The sequence below is a fragment of the Harpegnathos saltator genome, unplaced genomic scaffold, assembly GCF_003227715.2.
Source record: "Harpegnathos saltator strain DR-91 unplaced genomic scaffold, Hsal_v8.6 scaffold485, whole genome shotgun sequence".
NCBI classification, from domain to species: Eukaryota; Metazoa; Arthropoda; class Insecta; order Hymenoptera; family Formicidae; genus Harpegnathos; species Harpegnathos saltator.
Window position 1 is genome coordinate 470463 of NW_020230299.1, and position 23138 is coordinate 493600.

The 23138-nt window shown below is 49.1% G+C and overlaps 2 protein-coding genes across 5 annotated transcripts in view; one reads left to right on the top strand and one right to left on the bottom strand.

The window, feature by feature from the left end:
* Positions 1 to 22339, bottom strand: part of LOC105192320 (tubulin polyglutamylase TTLL4) — a 117452-nt gene extending 95113 nt beyond the window's left edge. For 2 of the 4 annotated variants that reach the window (XM_025302293.1, XM_019845622.2), the window contains exons 1-2: positions 22264 to 22339; positions 20029 to 20095 (exon numbers count right to left, since the gene is read on the bottom strand). The gene's annotated coding sequence lies outside the window, so the exon portion shown is untranslated. Of the gene's footprint in view, positions 1 to 20028; positions 20096 to 20481; positions 20683 to 20900; positions 21058 to 21134; positions 21237 to 22263 lie in introns of those variants that run through there. The other 2 variants (XM_025302291.1, XM_025302292.1) reach the window with 2 other exon arrangements.
* Positions 17336 to 18939, top strand: LOC105192283 (enhancer of split m7 protein). Its single transcript, XM_011156309.2, has 2 exons — positions 17336 to 17962; positions 18162 to 18939. The coding sequence occupies exons 1-2, from the start codon at positions 17888 to 17890 to the stop codon at positions 18711 to 18713; spliced, it is 627 nt and encodes a 208-aa protein (XP_011154611.1). The 5' UTR covers positions 17336 to 17887; the 3' UTR covers positions 18714 to 18939.
* Positions 22340 to 23138: the final 799 nt, after the last annotated feature.

Sequence of the window (23138 nt, forward strand, 5' to 3'; positions counted from 1 at the left end):
CTTCTTCGAAAATGCGGCTGGTCAGGCAACAACAGTTAATGGTGCTCGCTATCGCGACATGATAAACCAGTTTCTTGTGCCTAAATTAGAAGATATGGATGTGGTTTCAACAAGACGGTGCCACATGTCATACAGCCCGAGAAACAATTCAATTACTGCACGAGTCATTTCCTGGTCGTGTAATTTCCCGATTTGGTGATCAGATTTGACCGCCCAGATCGTGCGATTTAACGCCGCTGGACTTTTTCTTTGGGGTTGTTTGAAGTCTAAGGTTTATGTCAACAAGCCCACGACCACTCACGCCTTGAAGGAGGAAATTGAGCGCTGTATCAACGAAATTCAGCCACATTTATGCAAAACGGTCATGGAAAATTTCAACAAAAGAGTGCACATGTGCCAGCAAAGCCGTGGAGGCCATTTACCCGATATGCTATTCCACACATAACCCTGTATACTTTATGAATCAATAAAAAATTTACAATTTTTAATTACAAAACTGTGTTTTCTATCAAAATTACTTCTCGCGTGAATTTTGGGACACCATTTACATGTATTTCTTCACGAGGAATTTCCGACACGTTCCAAAGCGGGGGGCGAGTTACGGCGAAAAAAAAACCAAAAAGATCGCGCACATATAAATAGCCGCGCGCTCGCTTTCATCAACGCCACGGCGTTGCCGCAGAGGCAACGACGCGCGTCCATTCGCGGGAGGCGGGGGACTCAATAAAAATCGATCAAGCTGTTCCGCCGAGCGGGAACGGGGGACGAGGAAGGGCGAGCGGGGCAAGAGATCGTACATACGTTCTTCCTATAATCTGACACTTTAACGAACGTGGCGGCGGGAAAGACGGTGGCGGCTCTAGGCGCGCCGCTGCCACGTGGACGGGCCGCGCGAATCGGACGAAACTTTCTCGGCCGCGGCTCCCGGGCGGCACACGGCTTCTCCTTCGGGCCCCGTTCTCGTGAGAACTCGAGACAGATGCGTCGCGCGTGAGAATCTCGGGCAGATGCGGACTTACGCACCTTCTCTCTCGAGTGCGCCACGCACTGCCTCGTATTTATAAGATGTACACGTCGTAGTCGGCCGCGTAGGCCGCGTAGGATAGAGGTATAGATAGGTAGGTAGGTATGTACGTGTGTACGACATGCCGACGCGTATTACACGCTCGACCGTAACCCGCTTACGGCTCTCTCGTCGTCTCCTCCTCCTCCTCCCTCTCCTACCTTCACCCTCTTTCTTCAGCGTGTGCGCGGAACGTGTGCGGAACGTGGCGGCGACGTGGCGGCGGCGCGGCAGCGGCGCGCGCTGCCCCTTTTCCCGCTGCGCGCGCGCGCGCGTTTTCTACATCGGGACTCGTGAGCGCGCGAGTCCTTCGCGAAATAACGGAGAGAGCGCGGTCGGAGGGCTCGATAATCGAGGCAAATTGCATAGCAGGAAGTAGGGCTACAGCCTATACTTGAGCACGTACAAAGTTGCAATTTGGCATGGATTGGATGTCGCGTAAAGATTACGATTGGCATTTGCGCAATCGCGTCATGGACGGAGGAGAGGATCTGCCGACTTTCATGTGATCGATGCGGTGGTGAAGTTTTCATTAATCTTCCGAAGTGCAAATGTACGTAAATGCGCGCGCGTGCATGTGTGCGTGTGTGTGTGTGTGTGTGTGTTCATTAGAATATTTATTGGATATTAATCCCCCTTTGGGGGATAATAAAAAGAACGCTTGGTTCATTGGTGAATCGACACGCACCGTGACGCGTCAAGACACATGGCGAGACGGACGATGACTTGTCACGCCCATGTAATTACCACCCAAGTTTCGTGACGAAATCTTGCCGAGCGGGAAACAATTCACGCCCGGCGAAGGTCCCCGCAGTCACGCTCGTCTCGCTCGGGCGGCGGGAACCACGAGCGCGCGAAATCCTCGCGGAAATCGATCGCGGCGCGGCGCGTTCCCGCCGTTTCAAAGTGAAACCGCGACGAGGCCACCCCTCGGGCTTGACTTGACCAACTCCGTCACGTGACCTGCTTTCGCGCACGAGATAGTTTTTGGCACTGTTTCACGTAGACAACGCTCGAAGCACGCGTTCCAATGCGCTCCTTTCGACGGGCTCGCGACGAGACGGGCGACGGGACGGGCCTCACGTGTGAGGAGGGATTACGTAATAAAACGTCAGCTACCAGGAGAAGCTCCAATCTCCCGTGCTCAGCCCTTCGCGTCGGACCAACGACACAGAGACATCGGATCCCGTTCCCGAAGAGAGAACCCTTGCGTTTACGGGAGACCGCGGTTAACGGCGAGGAACGTTGATACGAAAAGAGATCACGCGGCCCGGGGCTGAAATTTCGCGCTCGCGCTCGCTTCCGCGCGCGGCGCGGCGAGCAATATGTAACGTCAGCAATTTGTAATCAAGATTTATAGTCGGGCGAGCGGAACTTCCGGCCCGACTCCCGTCGTGAGTAACCTACACACACGCCGCAGCGGCCGGAGGCGAGCGAGCGGTCAGAAACGCGCTCGAGCTGTCACTCGATCCCGAAAGTAAGCGGGGCTAATGTTACGCCCGCTATAAGTCAGGTGCTGCGTGCAGAGTAGCCACCTTTGAAGAACGGGGCAGAACGGGCTCCCCCCGGCGAAAAAAGTCACCCTGAACCTCTCTCGCTCGCTCGCGCGCGCTCGCGCGCGCGCGCGCGCGCACGGCAGCATCCGCCGCCGCTGCGAAGATACGATGAATGGACACTGGATAACCCCTTCTCGCCTGATCATCGGGCCGAATAATCGGCGAGGAACCACGTGTATCGAGCACAAGCGTAAAAAGCACAGCGTGCCTAATGACCATACTTCCACGGCTCCCATGACTTTGATTTTCGGTAGCGTTGAAATTTTTCGTCGGATAAAAAACACTCCTCCTCCTTGTGTTCCTTCACCAAAGACACCGTGCAACGCACGCTTCGACATGCTTTGACAGCGAGACGAAGAGGCCCGGAAGGGTGGGGAGAGAGCATTTTCGATCGAATAAATTCGCGATAAAGAATCCCCGATTTCTGCGTCTCGTTCTAACGCAGACGGATCCGGAGGAATTCGATTCGTGAAGACCGCTGCGACGTAGCGCGAGTGTAAGAAATCTCCGGGGAAATCTGCGTTGGACAAATGAAACGTTGCAGCGGATTCCGTAACTTTCCGAAATATCCCGACGTGAACCCGGATTTCGCGGCTGTCCCTTCCAAACTCCCTGTGGCCGTTTTTCTTTCTTTCCAATATCGCGCCGCCATCTCGAGGTGAAAAGAAAACGGAATAGCCATGAAGAAATTAGGGACTGCTCGTGAGGAGCCTGGCTTGAGTTGGCTTGACGATTAACGTGTGTTTTGCCGTTTGGCAACGTGTAATTTCTCAGAGCGCTATCCTCCCGTTCACATATTTTGCAAAGAGCGACGCAAAGTGCCGGGAGAAGCTCGGCCAAGCCGGCAAAAAAGGCTTCCGTTAACATGCGTATTCGCGGCCGCGTTTTATTCCTATAACAATCGAATAACCGCTCGATCATCGCAAATTGCGAGAGACGATTATTCTTCCTGCTCGGCGATAAAGCACGCATTTTCCTGCGGCTCGACTGTCGCGCCTTGTAATCGCTTCGCGTGATTCCGCGTGTTGTTTCGATAACACGTTATTGCATCCATCAATCTGTGATGACATAATAAAATGATAAAGAATGAAATAGTCTGTTTACCCGACGAAAGAGAGAAAAAACAAGAAAAAAAAAGAAAAGAAAAAACACATGCACAATAAATAGCATCCACGTGTGAGCAACGTAGCGCTTGATCTTGAATTCCGTTTCGACGCAACGATCATCCTTTCGGCGTCCCGCTTATTTTGGCACCGACTTTGTTCTCGCGCGCGTGTTCTCGTTGCTTTAAACCAGCGGTTCTCAAGTTTCTTCAATTTCAGCAAGCCCTCGATATCTCGTTCAAACTTCGAGGGAAGTTTTCCACGCCCATCGGCACGGTGTGGTACGAACGCGCGAGTTCGCCAAACGATCAGATTTATTTTTCCACCTCAACTCCGTACCTTTTATGCGCGGCTTAAAACCTGGACGCATACACTTTACACTCGTACGACGGTTCTAGATACGTCAGATGCTACGTATGATTAGAAACACGCAGCGTTCGAGAACCCTTGATTCAACTATGCGTAACGCTGGCATAATTTCGGACGTCGCGTTGTTTTCTCCTACTTATCGTTTTTGCCGGTCCAAATATAACATGCACACGTGTGTGTGTGTGTGTGTGTGTGTAAAGCGTACGGTTACCATGTGCATCTAAATACACTCAACCCCCCTCATTGCGCCGTAGGCTCTTAGGTCTGCGAGATAAGCGACTATCCGAATGACATTCGAGAGAGAGGGGACATGGCTCCTCCATAAAATATTTACACAGTTCTACTCAATAAAGCTACGTGAACCGTATGCGCGCCAACTTTCGTTTCGAAGGAAGTAGAGAGAGCGCCACATACACACGCGTGTGCGATGGAGGTAAGATCGACCCGCGACACCGGTAACGTTATCCTCTTAATAAGTGAAGAAGGTGGTGAAGAAAAAATCCCTGTGCGCGAACCGGATCACGGAATGCCGCAAAAGAAGAGCGCGTGCAAAGAAGTTCGGGCAGTCGGGGGTCTCGAGAAAGGGACAGAGATAGAGAAAGAGAGTGAGAGAGAAGAGAGAGGGAGGGAGGGAGGAAGGAGGGAGCCCCACGCACCCTGCAACTCGCGCAGCTCACGAGAACGAGCCTCGCACGCACATGCTCGATATTCCCATGAATTCCGCTGCCTTATGGTGGCCGCGGACGATATAGGTCCGGTCGTCTTTTTCCACTCTTCGCGTCGTCGCCCGCGAGCCTCTCTCTCTCTCTCCTTCTGTCCAAACATCACGGAACTTCCCCTTGCGTAGCGCGGGCCACGAGCACGGCGTGCGTAGGCACGCACATGTCCCGAATTCCCACAGTCTTCTTGCTCGCGAAAGAGAGAGAGAGGGAGAGAGAGAGAGAGAGAGAGAGAGAGAGAGAGAGAGAGAGAGAGAGAGAGAGAGAGAGAGAGAGAGAGAGAGAGGAGGAGGAGGAGGAAGAGGAAGGGAGAGAAAGAGGGACTGAGTGAGGCATCGTCGTCACCTTGTGGGAGAGGCCTCGAGAAAGGACGAAGGATGCACGCGCCTTGGGCCGCTTATAATCCATACACGGTGCGCACACACGCATCTGACGCATGCAGTCCGCGCCACGTGCACTCACGTGCACGCCGCCCTTTTGCCGCGCTTTCTCGGCAAGCCCGCCCTACAAAACTGGCCGCGCGCGATGCTCCGGCGGATAAGTGCTCTTTTTTGTTCGTGACACACGCACGAGCGATTTCGGCATTCCGCCAGGCCTCACCGAATCGTGGCGGGATTAACCGGGCTATCCATTGGAATGTTAATAAGAAATTTAGATCGATCTTGCCTGGCGCGCGAGAGAGTCTCGCCGCTCGCGATGAGTCGCGATAACGTCGCGCCGCGATAACCCATTCGCGCTAAGAAGCAATCACGAGCGCGAATCAGAGCGCGTATAATATAAATTTTCTTTTTCATTCCTTTGGCCTCTCAATGAAAAATGAAGAAAAGTGGGACGAAGTTGATGAACGCTCTCTCGCGAGTGACGGCGGGTCCCCTTCGCCTTGGGTCAAATCTCGTGCTTTTAATATTTTTATCACACCCGCGCGACCGAGAGACAGTTGCGTCGACCGTCCCCCGTTTATCTCTCAATGAAAACAAGTAACAAAGATGAGTTTGAAAAAGTGCAGATGGGTCATTTTAATCTCGTATGATTTACCTCGCGCATTTATGCGAAATTACAGAAATCTTGGAGGGTTTGAGGTTGAGCAATTTTGGCCCGTTTTATTCTTCCAAACGCACGTGCGATATTGCTCGCGCACGTCCACAGCTCAGCATATAAATCGCGTCGCATAAAAGCGATTAGATACGACGTGCGTGCGTGCATCATTCACTCGACACTGGCGAGGTCTCTTCCGCAATCAGCGCCCGCTTCGCTCCTTGACCGTGTCATTTCTTTTAAACGTCCAACGCTCCTCGCTCCGCGTAGCAGTTCACTCCAGAGGACAGAGAGCAAAATGACAGCCGGATTGAGAGCAAGAGGGAAACAAAGAGGAGGATGGACGATAAAGTAAATGACGAGCAATCTTAGCCACCCACTTAATTCCCGTCTCTCGCGGGTACGCACGTGTGCGGTGCGTATGTAACGTTCAAGCGTGTAAAACGTGTAAATCACGTAGACCAATATGTGTCGATTAAAAAAACGAAAAAAAAAAAAAAAAGATCGTGACTAGGAATAATTTTTTTTTGTCAATGCCTGAAAAACCTGTCGATGCATCTATCCACACGTGTCGTTTAAAATGTAAATTGCTCGGCGATACTTTGCAATCTAAATTACAGTCGCATAGCGCGCATTTTATATTCCGTAATTAGATTGTTATCATTATAAATTGCTGAATCATGCTTAGAATGCAGCTTTTCATCCACGTGCAGCATACATTACTGCGTGACATTATTTGAAGATTACTTTGCTTTAATTGCTCGAGCGATTATCGATAATTCTGATAACCGTGTCATCGAATTACAATGCATATCACACTGCATATTATAGCCAACCTTCAGAAAAAACTTGTAGCAAGAAATTTCCTGAAGCGCACACGTGGTTTCTTCTCCGGCTTTGTGCCACTTTGTTGATTCCGATGGGACTGCTTGTCACGTTGTGAAAATAAGAGCACGCGATACAACGATTAATGAATTAACCATGTTTTCGCAATAACGATCGCGATGTATCCCGAAAAAATGGCCAAACGTCGGCCCGTCCGATTTAAGATGCGGGCAGGCGGGTGCATGGGAGGGTGGAAGGGGGATAGAATGCGGAGCACATTCGCGAGGGCCGAGTAATACGGCAGATGAGGAGGTTGCAGGAGTCCGTGGGAAACATCCTCGGTGTGGTTCCTTCCTTAGGAAGGCGCGCGCGGAGATCCTTAGTGATCGTGTGCACGTACACGCGAGCGTCGTGGAGGACTTTCAGGGCAGGCCATCTGCCCGAGTCTCTCACGATTCCAGGCCAGCTGCCGATATCTTCGCATAAGCGTGCATCGTGAAAGGGCCCCGGGCGCTAAATGCGCGCCTCGCACACTTATTTGCGACTAGATGTGTAAAACTGCGATCGCTCTACAATCGCCCGCGGTGATCTCGCTCGACGCGCTGATTTTTCGCGCCGGACCCTACGACCCTTTCTCGGACCTCACGACCCTCTTTCTCTTCCCCCTTGCCCCCGCCCGCCCCCCTCTCCTCCATCCGTCTTACAAGCTACCTCAGGGGGCTAACTTTCGGAGGGTAAATCTCGAAGGGTACCGGGGTTCACGTGCTGACCACGTGTAACGTGAATAATCGGGACTGCGCGCGCCATGGTCGATCTGTAGCGATCTGTAATTTCATATGCAAATCGATCGACGTGTAAAAATTGTCTCACATTTGCCTACCAACATTGTGTGCGAGATAAGTACAATATTTGTGTAACAATTTCCAACTTGCATTCGCATTAATCAAGGTACTACACGCGCGTTTCTACATATCAGCCTGTATTAATCGGATAAACTACACGCTGCTGCAGTTTGCTGCTCCACAAGTTGATCCTGCTTGCTGATTATTGCCATTACTCGAGCCTCGGCCTGTTCTAATCACTGTCCCTTTACAAGTTCGCCATCATTGCTAAGATATTCGAGCGACCACCACGGTAACTCGCACGTGCATTTCCAAACAACCGGAGCACCTGCGTGTATCCCCCGGGAGATTTTTTCGCACGAACGCTCTCGGCCGGAAATACTAATGCAGATGATGGCGACGCAGTGTTACCCCTTGGCGCGTGAGACATTTCTCGGCACGGAAGCGATAAGTATCGGCGCTTTTCAGAAGGAAAAACTCTTGCCCAAAGGCAGACAGGGGGGCAGAGTACGAGTCGAAAGGGACATTCTCCTTTGGTGGTTGTGGGCTTCTCGAGTGACAGGGTTAAGTTTGGAAAATGCGGAAACGAGACGGTATCACATTCAACAGCAGCTCGTGCATCGCACGCTTCGACATGCTTCGACAGAGAGAAAGGGGGACGTCGGGAGAAAGAGAAGAGAGAGAGAGGAGAGGGAGAGGGAGAGAGAGAGAGAAAGAGAGAAGAAGAAGAAGAAGAAGAAGAAGAGGGAGAAATTCTGAAAGAAGAAAACGGCTCAAATTTTTCTATGGGCTCGTTTGACCTCCACCCTCACTTGGTGGTGCACATAGGGGTGAATTCTTTCGGTATACCGGTGCTTCAACGTGCCTGAAAGTGTGGGAACGAAACGGTTCGTAAAGCGGACGCGACCAACGTTGGTATCGCATCCCGGGTCCAGTTACGCCAACGTACAGATGGCTCGTGCCAAAACGCCACGTACAATAAGATTGAATTTCAAGGAGACTTTCATTAATCCACTAATACAACTCGTGAGCGTTTTTATCAGGCTCGCCCGCCGGGGGCAAATAATCCATCATGGAGCTTTTGTAACACTACCGTCGTAATGACAACAGCGAGAGACGGAAGACGGAAGGAAGCGCGACGAGAGCGCGAGAGGCGGCGTTTCCCGACTCGTTAATCAATCTGAAAACAGTGATGTAGGAAGACAAGCTACGATGGTGTCAAAGAGGCGCATTCGCCTGTGTAAAAGGCACCCCGAAAGCATCCTAATTAGGCAATGAAAGGACGCTTTGTGACTCTCGGAAGAGGCTTGTGTCTAAAAGGCGCCGATAACACACGTGCGTCAAATCTTCAAGAGGAACGCGAAGAAGAAGACGACGACGACGACGACGACGAGGATGACGACTAGACCGGGTCCTTCCGAGCGCGGTTCACACGAGACAAACGAGGAATTATGAATGGGGTGCTTTGTGATGAGCCGCTCACAGAATACTATCGCGCCGCGGCGCGGCTCGACGCACTGCCATATGGAGCACGTCGAGAGCGACAAAAATAAGCGACCATTAATAACGCCAGAACCCCTTTGGATTCAAAGAAATTTGTAATTTCGCCCCGTCCGTCCTATCGGGCGTTGTTGCAGCAGACTGTACCGTTGCCCCTTATTATCCACAATCGCGTCATTTATCTCGGACACGGTAGTATTATCGAACAAGCTACAGATCAGCCGTAAGAACTTGGGAAGAGAAATGTTGCGTACCTCTCGAAAGCTTTCATCTCTACGTGATGCATCTATAAAACGCAGATATCGCTATCATAAGCGAAGATTTTAATGGTTTCTGTGAAACGTTCTTGCGTTACGGAGCGTCACGTAAGCAACGGATTACCCAGCTATCGAGTGACAGCGAGCCATCGATGCTCGTCGACCGGTTCTTTACGGGCACAACATGCTACCTTTCAGAAGGGAGGATGGAAGGGAAGGAGAGAAAGAGAGAGAGAGAGAGAGAGAGAGAGAGAGAGAGAGAGAGAGAGAGAGAGAGAGAGAGAAGCGATCCGTAACGATCAAAGAGCATGTTGTCGAAACTGCAGAAATATCGCGACATGTCAGTCGAAGTAAGTATATCTCGATCAGCGACAGCGTGGATTAAGTTATCTTTACTTAGAGAATCGCTCCGTTCGCGTGTTCGCGTTCTCTTTTCCCCTTTTCTTTCTTTTTTCCCCTTTTCTTTTTTCTCCTTTTCTTTTCCTCTAGATTACAGTTTGTCGATGGTCAAGAGCGAAAAATTAACTTAACCAGGATAATCGGCCTTTTAGGACGAGTTTTCCATCCGGCCTGTGCATAATTATGGCGCATGGCGTATACAGACCAATTAACCGCCGTCAGATTCTTCGAGAACGACTTTTCGCCTGGACTCCTATTTTATTCTTAATAATGTATGGGTGACTTGTATAACCTAGAAACATGGCGACCTTGCTAAATAATTGTGGATATAGCGGCTATTATGAACATGCGAATTAAATGTGCGGCCTGGAATGGAAAACAAATGCTTTCAACGCCAGCTGCTTCATTATTCGCTCGACTGGCTCGTTTTTTTTCCTCCGAGAGAAGCAGATAATTGCGCAACATTTTTTTCCGTTGTTAACAAATACAATGATTGTAAGTGCAGACCGCGAATAAAAACGGAGGCATATTCGTGTCCTGATTATATGTTTCGTATTCTTATTGATAAAAGACATTATTAATACGTTTCTCACGCCTCTCGTGATGAATTTTCATTTTTCAGGATTATGAAAAAATGTTAACTTTCTAGCATAAATGTGATATCATTTGCTTTTGAAAAAAAAGACCATTCGATAGGTTGCGGTAACAGCAACGACGAGGACGGCGATGATGGACAGATATGATAATAACAATATTGTCGAGTCACAATGATTTCATTCAATTATCGATGCGTTTTAACGTTCGGGTCTCTCTTTCTCAAGGGGTGGTGGTTCCAGTGACGTTGCAGACCTTGCGTGTCTGCCGCCCGTGAGGAATTTTCTTCCGCGATACCGCAACGCTTTCGTAAAGTCGAATTAAACGTGCGCCGGCGGCGCTTGGCAAACTCGCGTGCTCCTCGAGCAAGGAAAGTCCGTTAAATCATCGAAAATTACGCTGTTTCGGTTAAAGGCGATTGTATCCATCAGATTTTACTGTGCCATTAAGGCAAGTGATAAAACGAATCGATACGTAAATACGAAGAAGAAAAAATGCCTGGGGTTAAGTTCGCCTTAAAGACAGTGTTGGGTCTGAAAGACTTGTATGAGCGCAACTGATAGAAATGATTTTTTCCTTAGAACGCAAAGACTCTAGCGATGAATTTTAATAGAGAGAAAGAAAGAAAGAGAGCAATCGGGAGGAGGGGGGGGGGAAGAGACGAGCGAGCGAGCGAGCGAGCGAGCAATGGTACGCTCCGATATTACCGCTCGTCTGACTCACCTCGTGCCAGCACGTGTTCTACCTGTCCGACGTTTCGAGATCTCCTCTCTCGCGACCCCGCTCATATACGTTCGATGAGCCCATATCCTCGGAGTATCTCGTTCCTGGTTACCAGAGAGGAGACTACGTTTATCCGTCCTCGTCCTTCTCACTGTCACGACGCTGATCTCTCTTCGTCGTGACGGTGGTTCGTCCTCGTCTATCTCATCGGTATTCGAGAGGTTTGCTCGGGGCTCGTGGGAAAATGAGGCAGGTGGTAGTTAGATCTCGGAGTCCGGGAACGAGAGAGATACGCCTGCTCTTCTCTCCTCCGTCCCGCTTCATCCATCCGTCCGTCCGTTCGCTCGCTCGCTCGCTCGCTCGCTCGGCAGCGCAGCGCCATTCATTCGTGCGAGTATATTATGCGCGCGTGTGTCCGACGCGTGTGTATACCCGTCGCGCCGAGACAGGTACATATTTTTGCTCGATGATCGAGCCAGAAGACCAATTAACGGATGCCTCTTAACGAGGGCTTCCGGTACGATTAAAAGCGAAATCACGAGTGTGCCTCGCTCGAACACACGACTGTTTTATGCGTCATTCCCGCCGCGCGGGAAAAAGCCACCGTGACGATCAAAGTCGAGAAATTAGGTTTACGACTAACGTAAGGTGCTAGTAGCTCATACTTGCGAAAATGGGCTGAGAGAAGGCGGAAGAGAGAAAGAGAGACCGTCAGTGTGCCAGACGGGGACTGTAGAGTCGTGACGAAAATCGCATTTACAAACTCGATCGGAATCGGGCGCTTCGCCGAGATTCGGCTATTAAAGATAATTCACGGAAGATGGATTTACAGTGGAACGTCATTAAATACGTGTTTACGCAGGAGTTATAGAAACTTTCTTTTTTTTACAGCCCGTCTGATGCGAATCGATACACCGAGATATTTCCCTCGTCCAGTTCGCGATTCGTCGAACTCGTTCGATTTACGTCGCCTACTTAAAAAGGAAACCGATGTCGCGTCGGGGAAGAAGGCGCTTCGCAACGAAAAGCCCGAAATCTCATTGACCGAAGTCTCGTTTGAGAGCTTCGGAGGAGATTACGAAGACGATGAGTCAGTTATATCGGAATTTCGGGATGAGAAACCCTCGGATCCGTCCAACGTGCGTATACCTGCGGACATGACTGGCGCGTAGATGGTCTGCACATCGTCAAAGCTACGTCGGGTACTCGGGTTTTAGCGGACAATTGTCATCTCGCGCGTGCGCGTGCGCGCACGCACGTGGACGTAATAATACACGCGCAGGGTGTAATAACATTGATCTCGGCGAGTGGCCGCACGGCCATCCGACACGCCATTCGTTTCGTATCGTTACCCGCGAAAACTGACCTTCGCTGGTGAAATTACCGGCCGAGTAGTTCGCTGCTGATCGTGCTCTCGCGCACTTGGCTATTTCGCGCGCGCGCGTGCTCGCGCGCTCACAATTGGAATCCGCGGCTGCGGGGAGGCCTCTAATTTTCCACCGTCTCGGGGCCCGTGCTCGGCACAATGGGCCCGCGGCAACGGGCCCCATCCCTCTCCCGTCTCGATGTCCTCTCTCTCTCTCTCTCTCTTTCGGGCGCAGGCCGGCTGCGCGCTATACGCGTGGGAAAGCCGAGCACGTGCGCAATCTTGGACCCCGAGACGCCCACAAAGGGCGCCTTCGGCTCCTATCGCGGCCACTTCTCCTTCGACAAACAACAGCCAACTGAGAATCCGAGAGACAACTTTGGAAACCGATGTCTGAGCGTCGCGCAACATCTCCTCTCCCCCTCGAGAGCAATCCTTCCGAGAGCCTTCTATGTAAAATAGACACGCTCAAATTGCGGTAACCGCTACGGACTGCTTACGAGAGCGGACTCTTTAAACTGGCTGGAGGCTACTCCAATTTCGCGAACAACGGGCTGCGCCACGAGCCACGGAATCCGCCGTAGGTAGACGGCGAGGTCACGGCGAGGTCACGGCGCGATTCAGGTTCTACCGGATATCGTCGGGAAGTTGTGAAAGGCCGCGCCGCGCCGCGCGCACGCACGGAAGTAACACCGGCGTGTGTCGGCATTATGAGCACGTGCCGTGGAGCAGCGCTATTAAAAAAAGAAAAAAAAAAAGAAGAAGAAAAAGAAATTGAGGTGGAGAGAAGGTCGTTTAAATAGGGCAAAGTGCGCGGCAGGGGCTCCGACGTGCGCACACGGCGCCAGGTGAACCCGACGCCCCGTGAGAATGTCCCGTTCTCGCGTCTCGTGTACTTCTTCCTCTTCTCTCCCTTTCAATATTGTCGCCGTTGCTCTACCGCTTCTCTTGCGCCTCGCCTCTTTACTTCACACGAGCTCCAGAGAATCCGCCGCATTACATTGTACGAGTCGTGTCAACCGCGCGCGCACACGCCGAAACGCGACATTGCTGCGGTAACTGACTCCATTTCGGTATGAATCCATTTCCTGCCTGACTTTTCACAATGTTTCACGTCTAGCGTCTAGCGCGCCTCTGAAGACTGTGTGTGCGCGTGTGTCTGTGTGCTATAAACACCATGTTATAATTTACAGAACTGACGTTCTCCAGAGGGGACGACTGCTTAATTAGCGCGAATATCATGTCCTGTTGCAGTGTCTACCTTATGGGACCTCACCTTTGGATGTATCGAGCCATTAAGCGGCATGAATCGACGCGTGTGAACGCGTTGCGAAGAGGGGTTGATATCGCGGGGTATTAACAGGGGTGGAGAGCGAAGAGAAGGGAAATCATGAGCACATTGGCACGAGCCAAGCGGCTCGTGACATATGCTTGTGAACAGCTGATGTACTTCATAATAAGTTTCTCTTTCTCTCTCTCTCTCTTCCCCCACCTCTCTCTCTCTCTCTCTCTCTCTCTCTCTCTCTTTCTCCCCCTCTCTCTCTCACTCTCTTTCTGTATCTATCTTTCTACGAGTGAAGCGGGCACGCGATCGCACGACCCCGCATGCGGCATCGTATGTATGCACACACGCCGGAGAGAGAACCTGGGAAAGTAAAAACCTCGCGAATAAGAGTGTGAGAAAATTCGTGCACCGCCGCATCTGTCGGCTCGATGTTACAACAACAACGTTACGACGAGAAGTTCATCGGACCGGCAAACGCGTTGCTGTGTGTGTGTGTTGATAATTGATTTTGTTGCTACGTACGCAGACTTGATGTTGAGGAATTTACCGCGTTTCTCGTCGGGACTTGCGTCGCGTAATCGTGATTAAACAGCGAATTAGATTTTTTTCAAAACGAAATACGGGAGATCTGAGTCTTTATGTAGACCGCACGTATCTTTGCGACATTATACTTATGTGGCTAATTATAAAGAGAGAAAAACATCCCAAGAGATTCTAAGCATTTCTCTTTTTTCAAAATTTGCACGGCTGTATTGAACTACACAAAGCTCACTGCGGATACAAATGAGCCGCTTAGATTCTAAAGTTTACTCGGAGATGCAATTGCCGACATGTCACGTTATTTTGTATCGTGTAAATATTCTAATATCAGGTAAATTTCTAATTGACACGTCGACTTGAAGCGACATTTCCTTCCTTCCCTTTTTCCTTCCTCCCTTCCTTCCTTCCTTCCTTCCTTCCTTCCTTCTTTCCTTCCTTTCGTCCTCCCGTTCACCACGCCGTTAACCTCGCGTGCCACGTGCTACGATGTAAGCACGTGCCAGCTGCCTGCGAAAGGCGCGGACACGTGGATCGAGCGTGATGCGAAATCAATTCTATATTGTCTATCGACACACTCATGTCGTAAAAGCAATAACGAATAATAAGGTCCGGCGTGTGACAGGAAACTGACTCTAGCTTAATCCGACACGTGACGTTATTATAGAACTGCACTTTAACACGTTATCGCAGCCACGTAATCGCAGCTTATTTGGCCAGATCGATACGAGGATCCAACCAGAGCACTCGGAACACTCTCAAAAGTCGAGATTCAAAATTAATTCATCAACTGAAATCATATTTTAGTCTGAATTCATATCACGCTTCCGTCAGACACGCCCAGTTTTTGTGATCACATTTACGTTACGTAACGCTTAAATCACTCAAGTCCCACGACATCGCGCTAATTAGGTCTCACGAGATCGCGTGGGGCGAAAAGATTCGATCAAAAACGCGGTGGGACGTGCGCGCACAAGAGGAAACGAACGGTGCTATTTCGCGATCGTGTGAGATTTTATCAAAGTACTGCCGCGTCCTTAACGATATGTGCAATAAGTCGATACAAGGAAGATATTCGAGGAAGGTAGAAAAACTAGGATAGAGGAGGAGAGTAAAAACAAGCTAGAGGGGAGAGGAAGAGAAACCGAACAAGTAACCCTAGCAAAAGCTGCAGTAGCAAAAACAAGAAGAAGAAGGGAAAAAAAGAAGAAGAAGAAGAAGAAGAAGAAGAAGAAGAAGGAGATGATGATGATGATGATGATGATGATGATAATGAAGAAAGCGAAGGAGAGAAAGAGGAAAAAGAGAAGAAGGAAGAGGAAAAGATGAAGAAGACGAAGGAGAAGAGGAAGAATGAGAAAGAGGAGAAGGAGGAGGAGATTGCCGTAGGGTCGTAAGAGCACGAGAAGGGGAGAGAAGGGCTCGAAACGAGCGTGCGTAATTATTCGGTGCGAACGACGTTTAAGTATCCGGCTCGCCGCGAAATAAGCAAAGTGGTCGGTCGGCCACGGGATGACGGAGAACGGAAAAGGAAAAACGAGCGGACGAAAGGCAGAAAAAAAGGAGGAAGAGACACGAAGTATAGCAAAGAGAGGAGGAGATGTAGAGGGATGGCATGGCCATGTAGGATGTAATTCAGTCAGTGGCTGGCCGAAATTAGTATCTCGAAGTCCGCGCGCGCGCGCGAGCGAGCGTACCCGAGATACTCGTTTCGCGCGATGACTATCCAAAGGAATAAGGAGCGGAAGGACGATTTTACGAGCATCCCTGCGAAATTAAAGCCGCGGCCCGAGGCCCACTTTCAACCAATTTTCGCCAGCCAGCGATAGGGGATACCAACAACCGGGCGTACAAAAGGCATCTCAAAAGGCCTTTCCCGCGAAAGCACGTTTTGAATACCCGCGCGCTCTCTCGACGTTTCTGATCTCTTAGTTCGTTGTAATTATTATCGGCACGCTCGATAACAATTACACGTAATCGCGACGTTCCAGCCGCGTCCAGTGAGTCGAAAAACATGAGCGACGTAATAACCGTAATGCCGAAAAGCGGGCATGTTTATTCTCGTATTTGGCGTAATTTTGTACACAGCGCTATTCATAATTGTTAAAATTGCGGGCCATCACGGCACGATAGTCGGTATAAGTACCCAACGAGTTATCGCGTGAGTTATTAAGTTATTAAAATCCAATTCCATTCACACGTCGCGCGACACGTTCGCGGGAAGGCAACGGAAGAAACCGGCGCCAGAGGGAAATTAATTAATCACGCCTGACTCACTCGTTATACGACGACTCGCCTAACGATCGATTTGTCACCCTTTCGCAGCGACGACTCTTATCGTTCGCGCACGACCTTCTCTCCTTTGTTAATACGCGTAAAATGATCGATCAATAGCATCACGGATGGTCGCGATAGCATTCCGCGGCAGTAGCTGGACCGGACGGCTATAGATACGCACACTTGTACACGCGCGCGACATACACGCACGCGTACACGCAGAGCATACACACGTGTGCAAGCATGGCACACGATTCAACACCGTGTAACCGGTGGGATTGCAATCACGAGCCGGAGTTGTGCCAGACTTGTGCCCAGCACGTTCCTCGCTCGGCGAAGCGGGAGTACCAGAAGCGAGGGAACGGACGAAAAGGGAGAGGAGAGGCTACGGGATCTCGATAAGAAGAGCCAGCACGAGCGTGGAAGCTTACGTGTCGTATAGTAGTAGGTGCCACAAGCTCGCAAGTGAGACAAAGAGAGCTAGCTCTCTATTTCGCCCGAAGACAAGGAAAGTACGTCGAGATCTAGTCCTTCCGTATAAGCGCTCGAGGAAATACGCGCCAATAAGCGAGGAACAGAGACGGATGGCTGGATGGACGGATATATAGATAGATGAACAGGGAAAGAGATGGAATGGGAAGGGAGAGAGGGGAGAGAGGGAGAGAGAGAGAGAGAGAAGGGGAGAGGGAGAGAGAGAGAGAGAGAGAGAGAGAGAGAGAGAGAGAGAGAGAGAGAGAGAGAGAGAGAGAGAGAGAGAGAGAGAGAGAGAGAGAGAGAGAGAGAGAGAGAGAGAGAGAGAGAGAGGAAGAGAGAGAAAGAGGGACGACGATTACAAGCCACGCATACCGTGGCACGACCACTCGTCGACAATCAGCCGAGGTAGAGAACATCGACTCCGCGGCTAGGTGCAACAAGGACGAAGGAACGGTGACGATGGCTTGGTGTGGGCGCGTGTCTGGCAGCTGCCGCTTACAGGTGGTGTGCTTGCTTGGGAACCAACCTCTACGGACCGTTCCCACGGAAGGCCTGTCTCCCACCATGCGGCCCGTTGTGCCCCTTCGTCTCGCCCTGCCGGGGACCCACGGCCTATATAAGTCACAGCCTCGCCCGACCGCCACCACAATCACGCTGTTTCTTCACGAAGGTCGAGCTGAAGGCGCGTATCTCTAGAACGCACGTTTCCTTCCGCCAATCATACGTGAATTGCCACAGCGACGATTAAAGTTCGACGAACCGGTGTGTGAAGAGAGAGAGAGAAAGAGAGAGAGAGAGAGAGAGAGAAAGAGAGTAAGAGAGAGAGAGAAAGAGAGAGAGAGAGAGAGAGAGAAAGAGAGATAAGAAGAGCACGAAAGCGCGTTCGCGATTGCAAGCTTATTGCACCGTTGTCAGTGAAGTTTTGTGCCGCAAGAATCCCTCGAAAAGAATCAAGGATTAACCATGCAGATGCACGAACAGATCATCGTGGTCGAGGGCCAAGAGCAACCAATCTCCAGGACATATCAATATCGAAAGGTGGGTATCCCCGACATTGTGTTTTCGCGATTCTAATCGTCGCGCAGACTTAAAGTCATCTTGCCACTTTGTCCGTCACAGTCCGATTAACACGAGTTTCGAATTCAGTCATTACCTCTCGCAAAACATCTTTGACAAACTGACCGACTGTCGGAGCTCAGGAGCAACGTTGATTACATTCGTGCTTTCCGATTGATAGGTGATGAAGCCGATGCTAGAACGCAAACGCCGAGCGCGCATCAACCGCTGCCTAGACGAGCTGAAGGAACTGATGGTGACCGCGCTGGCCGGGGACGGCGAGAACGTCGCCAAATTGGAGAAGGCCGACATCCTGGAGCTGACAGTGCGTCACTTGCACAAGCTTCAACGTCAACAGCGTCTTTCGGCAAACCCGGTGATCGACGCCGACCGTTTCCGGGCCGGCTACACGCACTGCGCGAACGAGGTCAGCCGTTGCTTAGCCGCCACCCCTGGAGTCGACGTCGCCCTCGGCACCAAGCTGATGACACACCTCGGCCATAAGCTCAACTCCATGGACAAGACTGGACCGTTGACCATTCACGTGGCCGCACCGCAATCCTCGCCGTCCTCCGCCAGCGAGCTCAGCTCCGACGAGTACGCGATGCCGTTGACACCGGCATCGAGCCAACCGTCTCCGGTACGAACCGACATCGAAGCAGCCGTCTCCCAGAGCCACCAGGGTCTCTTGCAGGTAGCCAAGCCTAACGAGCCTATCTGGCGACCCTGGTAAGACCTGTCGCAGCAGCGATGAAACCAGCCAACAACAATAACCCTCAGAACCGGTGTAAGGGGAACTTCTGAAGAAGAACCACGAAATGGTGTTGCAATCTCGACACCGGTGTTGCAATCTCGTCTGTGATCTGAACGGATGACCACTCGCGAATGAACACAACCAGAAACATTCCGAGCAGAGAGAGAGGGGGGAGGGAGAGAGAGAGAGAGAGAGAGAGAGAGAGAGAGAGAGAGAGAGAGAGAGAGAGAGAGAGAGAGAGAGAGAGAGAGAGAGAGAGAGAGAGAGAGAGAGAGAGAGAGAGAGAGAGAGAGAGAGAGAGAGAAGAAAGACCCGCCACATCAGAATGAAGAAATGGAGAAAGAAGAAGAGGAGGAGGAGAAAAGGGACATAGGCTTAAGGAGTTTCATTTGCTCAAAGACATTTGGAGTAATGATGCACCGACGCGGACGTCAAGCTCTTTCGTCTGAACCTTTCGACTTCGCACTCTCAACATCATCGTCAACGTTCCGCGACAATCGGAAGCACTAGGATCTCGATACGATACGTAATATTTCCTTCTCGCGGCCCCGCGCGGGGCTGAAGCTTTAATTTACTCGACAGTTAGATATATTTTCTATTGTTTATTTCATACTTTTATCGAGGATTTTTTTTAATTATTTTGTCCACACGGCGCGAGTACCGCGATCGCGGCAACGCGAAATCGTGCTTGTTCGTCGTTCGCTGATTACGTTGTTGTATATTAATCTCTCCACCGGTCGAAAAGAAAAAAAGGAAAGAAAAGAAATTGCAACGAAGGTAACGGTAGCCCTTTGAGACGATAATTTCGGCGATTTTGGAAGCGCGCCCTCGTTCCACGATCGAATTGCGTAAACACCGTTGACCGTGCGGAGATTATTGTGATAGAGAAACGTGTACCTGTGATATTTACTGTAGTAGAGAACGCTAGATTTTTAATAAATATGTTTCATATCAGTAAGATATGACGTAAATATTATCTCATAGAACCCATCCGAACAAATTCCGATAGGTGGATGTAGATGATAAATTAAGATATTGCCTCGCAACACTAAGCGACACGAGCGGCGTGTTCATGTGAAATTCCATACGCATCTCAGATAAGAACTTTCACGACCAAATCGATATTCTGGCCCACACGAATATCCCGATAAGAAGCCCACGTCTCGGCTCGACTTTTTTCTCGCGAAAGTCTATCATTTTAAGGCCATCTTGCAAGTGTCCGCGCATAAGGAAGCCTTCGAATTAACCTACTTATTAAGTGATTAATATTGCCGATATTCAAGAAAACACTCACTCTACAGATGTACCTTCCTGGTATCTCCGTAGCTCATTCCTTCCCTGCTTCCTGCCACCGCTTCCACCTGCCAACACATCATGCGTATATTAATTTTCCCTATAGAAAATGTTAATTATGAGAAGCAGAGTAATCCGAATCGAGAGTATTCTGTAATAATGACTCGATGCATGTGAACGTGACGACGACTACTTATGCTTTCACATTCTGGTATAAATTTGTCACCTGCAACTTGTTCGAACGTGTTTACGATGCCTTCGTAATGATATGCTCCATCTTTTTCTCTTTCTTTCTCTTCCCTACTTTCCCCCCTCTCTTTCTCTCTTTCCCTCTTCCTGTTTCTTCTTTGGATGGTCGACATATTAAAATTATGGAAAATGTGACGAATGCGAAAGTTTCGACAATACGCTAGAAGACACACTTAACGAATTGTTTACAATTTCGCGCGCTTACCTCGTTTCGTTGCGATACGTTGCAGCGACAATAAATGCCACGGTAATGTTTACTCGACAGGAAGGGGTTAGACAGGAATACGACCCATTATTTCGCGACACGTCCAATTAACCGCGTTTCTCGCGACGTTTGTGCATACATCGGCCGAAATCGAATGAAAATGATGTTTAGGCGACGCGAAAGGCTGTCGCAAATGTCGACGGTAATCGAACTGCTTATTTTAGTTTTACCGTTTACGCTTTTGTACATCGGCAGCCATCAATCTAACGACTGACCAACCCGCGTTACTGCGCGCGCACTTGTCGGAATTTAGCCGCGAGTCCTGAAAACGCGTCACGTTCGACAAAACGAGACACAAATTACCACAGAGACGATTATAGATCACCTGATGGTATTAACGATTATTTTCAGCATATTACCCTCATTTTCTTTCTGAACGCACGTTATATCGTCTCTCTTACGATATTACCGGATATATTCGGCGCGCGAAGCGTTGCTCCGTTTCTCGTATCATTAATGTTTGATTCGGATTCTCTTTCTCTCTCTCTCTCTCTCTCTCTCTCTCTCTCTCTCTCTCTAAAAAAATCAAACAAGACAAATTTCCTAATGCTATTGTCCGATAAATATAATTAGAAGTAAAATTTAAAAAGTACCACTCTTTTCGGTTTGGAGGTTGGAATTAGACTCTTTCGTTCAGATTTGTGAGTGTAAGACCACGTTCCTTCCTTCCTCCCTTTTATATTGGCTACCGGCGCCTATTAAGGCGAATTCCCAAACGCCATTTCACGATAAATTAAGATAAAAGATAAGAAAAGTGAGAATTAAGTGTGATAAGAAAAACAGGGATTACGCGTACGCAGTCTCAATAGGCAAAAATTAAGCGTGGCTTCGCAGCGACGAAAACCATATCCAACAGCCTCGGAGCTAAGAAAAGACTGTGAGACCACGTTGATTAATTACAGCGCACTCGACATTAATCGATCGATTCGTCGTGATGAATCGATCTGTAGAACCATGTTCGACATCGGATCCGACTTCGATTTCGAGTTTGACTAGATTCGAACTCCTGATCATCGAGAGAGATGAGTAATCGGGATAAAATTTAGGTTAGTGTTCGGCGAAATTAAAACAAGATAATCCCCTCTCAGGAAAGGTCGTGCGACGCGCGACTACTGTTCGCGAATGTTAACCTTACCGATTATTGTCCGAAATGAGCGTTAAGGTTAACCGACAATTAGAGAGACGGTTATGAATGTTCAGCTGTACAACGAATTGGACGAGCACTGCCCTTGTTTCTGCTCATTTCTACTAGATGACCTCGAACAAGTTTGTACAGAATAAACACCGTTTCTAAACAAAATCACTCTCTCTTTCTTTCTCTCTCTCTCTCTCTCTCTCTCTCTCTCTCTCTCTCTCTCTCTTATTAACACACTATAGTCTTATAAATAAGACTATGTAGGTAATTATAATATAAGAGATGAAGTATTAGTAAGATAGAGAGAAGGATTCTATCCAGAGACGGTCTTTGGTTTACAGGTTTGTCGATTTCGCCCGGCTAGTACTCATTCCAGTTTGTTGTATAGTTCAATTCAATGGTTATGGGAGAGCGTCAGCGACGCACGTGCTAGCGTCTTGTAAACAGCACCGCACCCGGACGTGACTATCCGCGAAACCGGCGTCTGGACGGCCGCGAGGTATCGCGCCGAAGACGCTGTTACGTCGCACACTCGGCCATCGCGTCGGAAAACGGGTAAAAATCATTACACGCTCGATTATACTCACTTTTCCAACGACAAACCGCCACCCAGCTGTAACACGTGCTGTCACCGCGATCACTGCGAGACTGTGGCGACACGTTGAGAGTACGTGAACTCTTACGACTAATCGTGATTATCCACGTTCAACCAATCAGATTTCTATCTTAACTGCGTTTGGTCTTGCGATTCGTAGACGACATTTGTTCCTTCACAGCGAAGATCCTTTGATACTTTTAACCTTTTAGCTTTGTTTTGTCATGTCTGTGTTCATTATGAAGATTTTTAGAGCAAATTGAGCCCTCGACTAGATTCGAATTTAACGGCCGAGTTCACGGCACATGTTCGTTGACTCGAGAGAACTAAATTTGATATTTTCTCGATAATCTATTATATAATTCAAATTAAAACACTATTCGATTATTCATTGAGCTTACATAATTCAATCGGTTTTATTTAGAATAATATTAATAATATTTGGCATCTATCAAAAATATTAGTCCATTGATAACTTCTATTATATGATCTTTCATTGATCGTTGTTCATATTCAACCAATCACATTTCTACTTTGTATCTACAATTTGTATATGAGTGTGTGTGTGTGTGTGTGTGTGTGCGCGCGCGCACGCGCCATTACTTTATTACTTACTGTAATATTTCTTAAGCGTTTCATTGTTAAGTCACTGTATTTAGTAAGGAAGAATACAATTGTAAAAAGATAAAACATAAAAGATAAATATAAAAGTTTAATTAAATAAATATACTTTGCGCTTAGCGTCATTAACAGTGATGAGTAAAAAGTTCATCACTAAAAGATTTGAACCCTGAATAAAGAGTTTCGGTTAAATATCTCTTCGCAACATTTCAGACCTGTTATATCCATTAGACCCGTTACTTATAT

What these genes read in the sequence shown, in the direction of transcription:
- LOC105192283 (XM_011156309.2), top strand. Translation starts at nt 17,888, where the DNA reads ATGCAGATGCACGAACAGATCATCGTGGTCGAGGGCCAAGAGCAACCA. An exon ending in GGACATATCAATATCGAAAG is followed by an intron (nt 17,963 to 18,161) that starts GTGGGTATCCCC and finishes TCCGATTGATAG; the next exon opens with GTGATGAAGCCGATGCTAGA.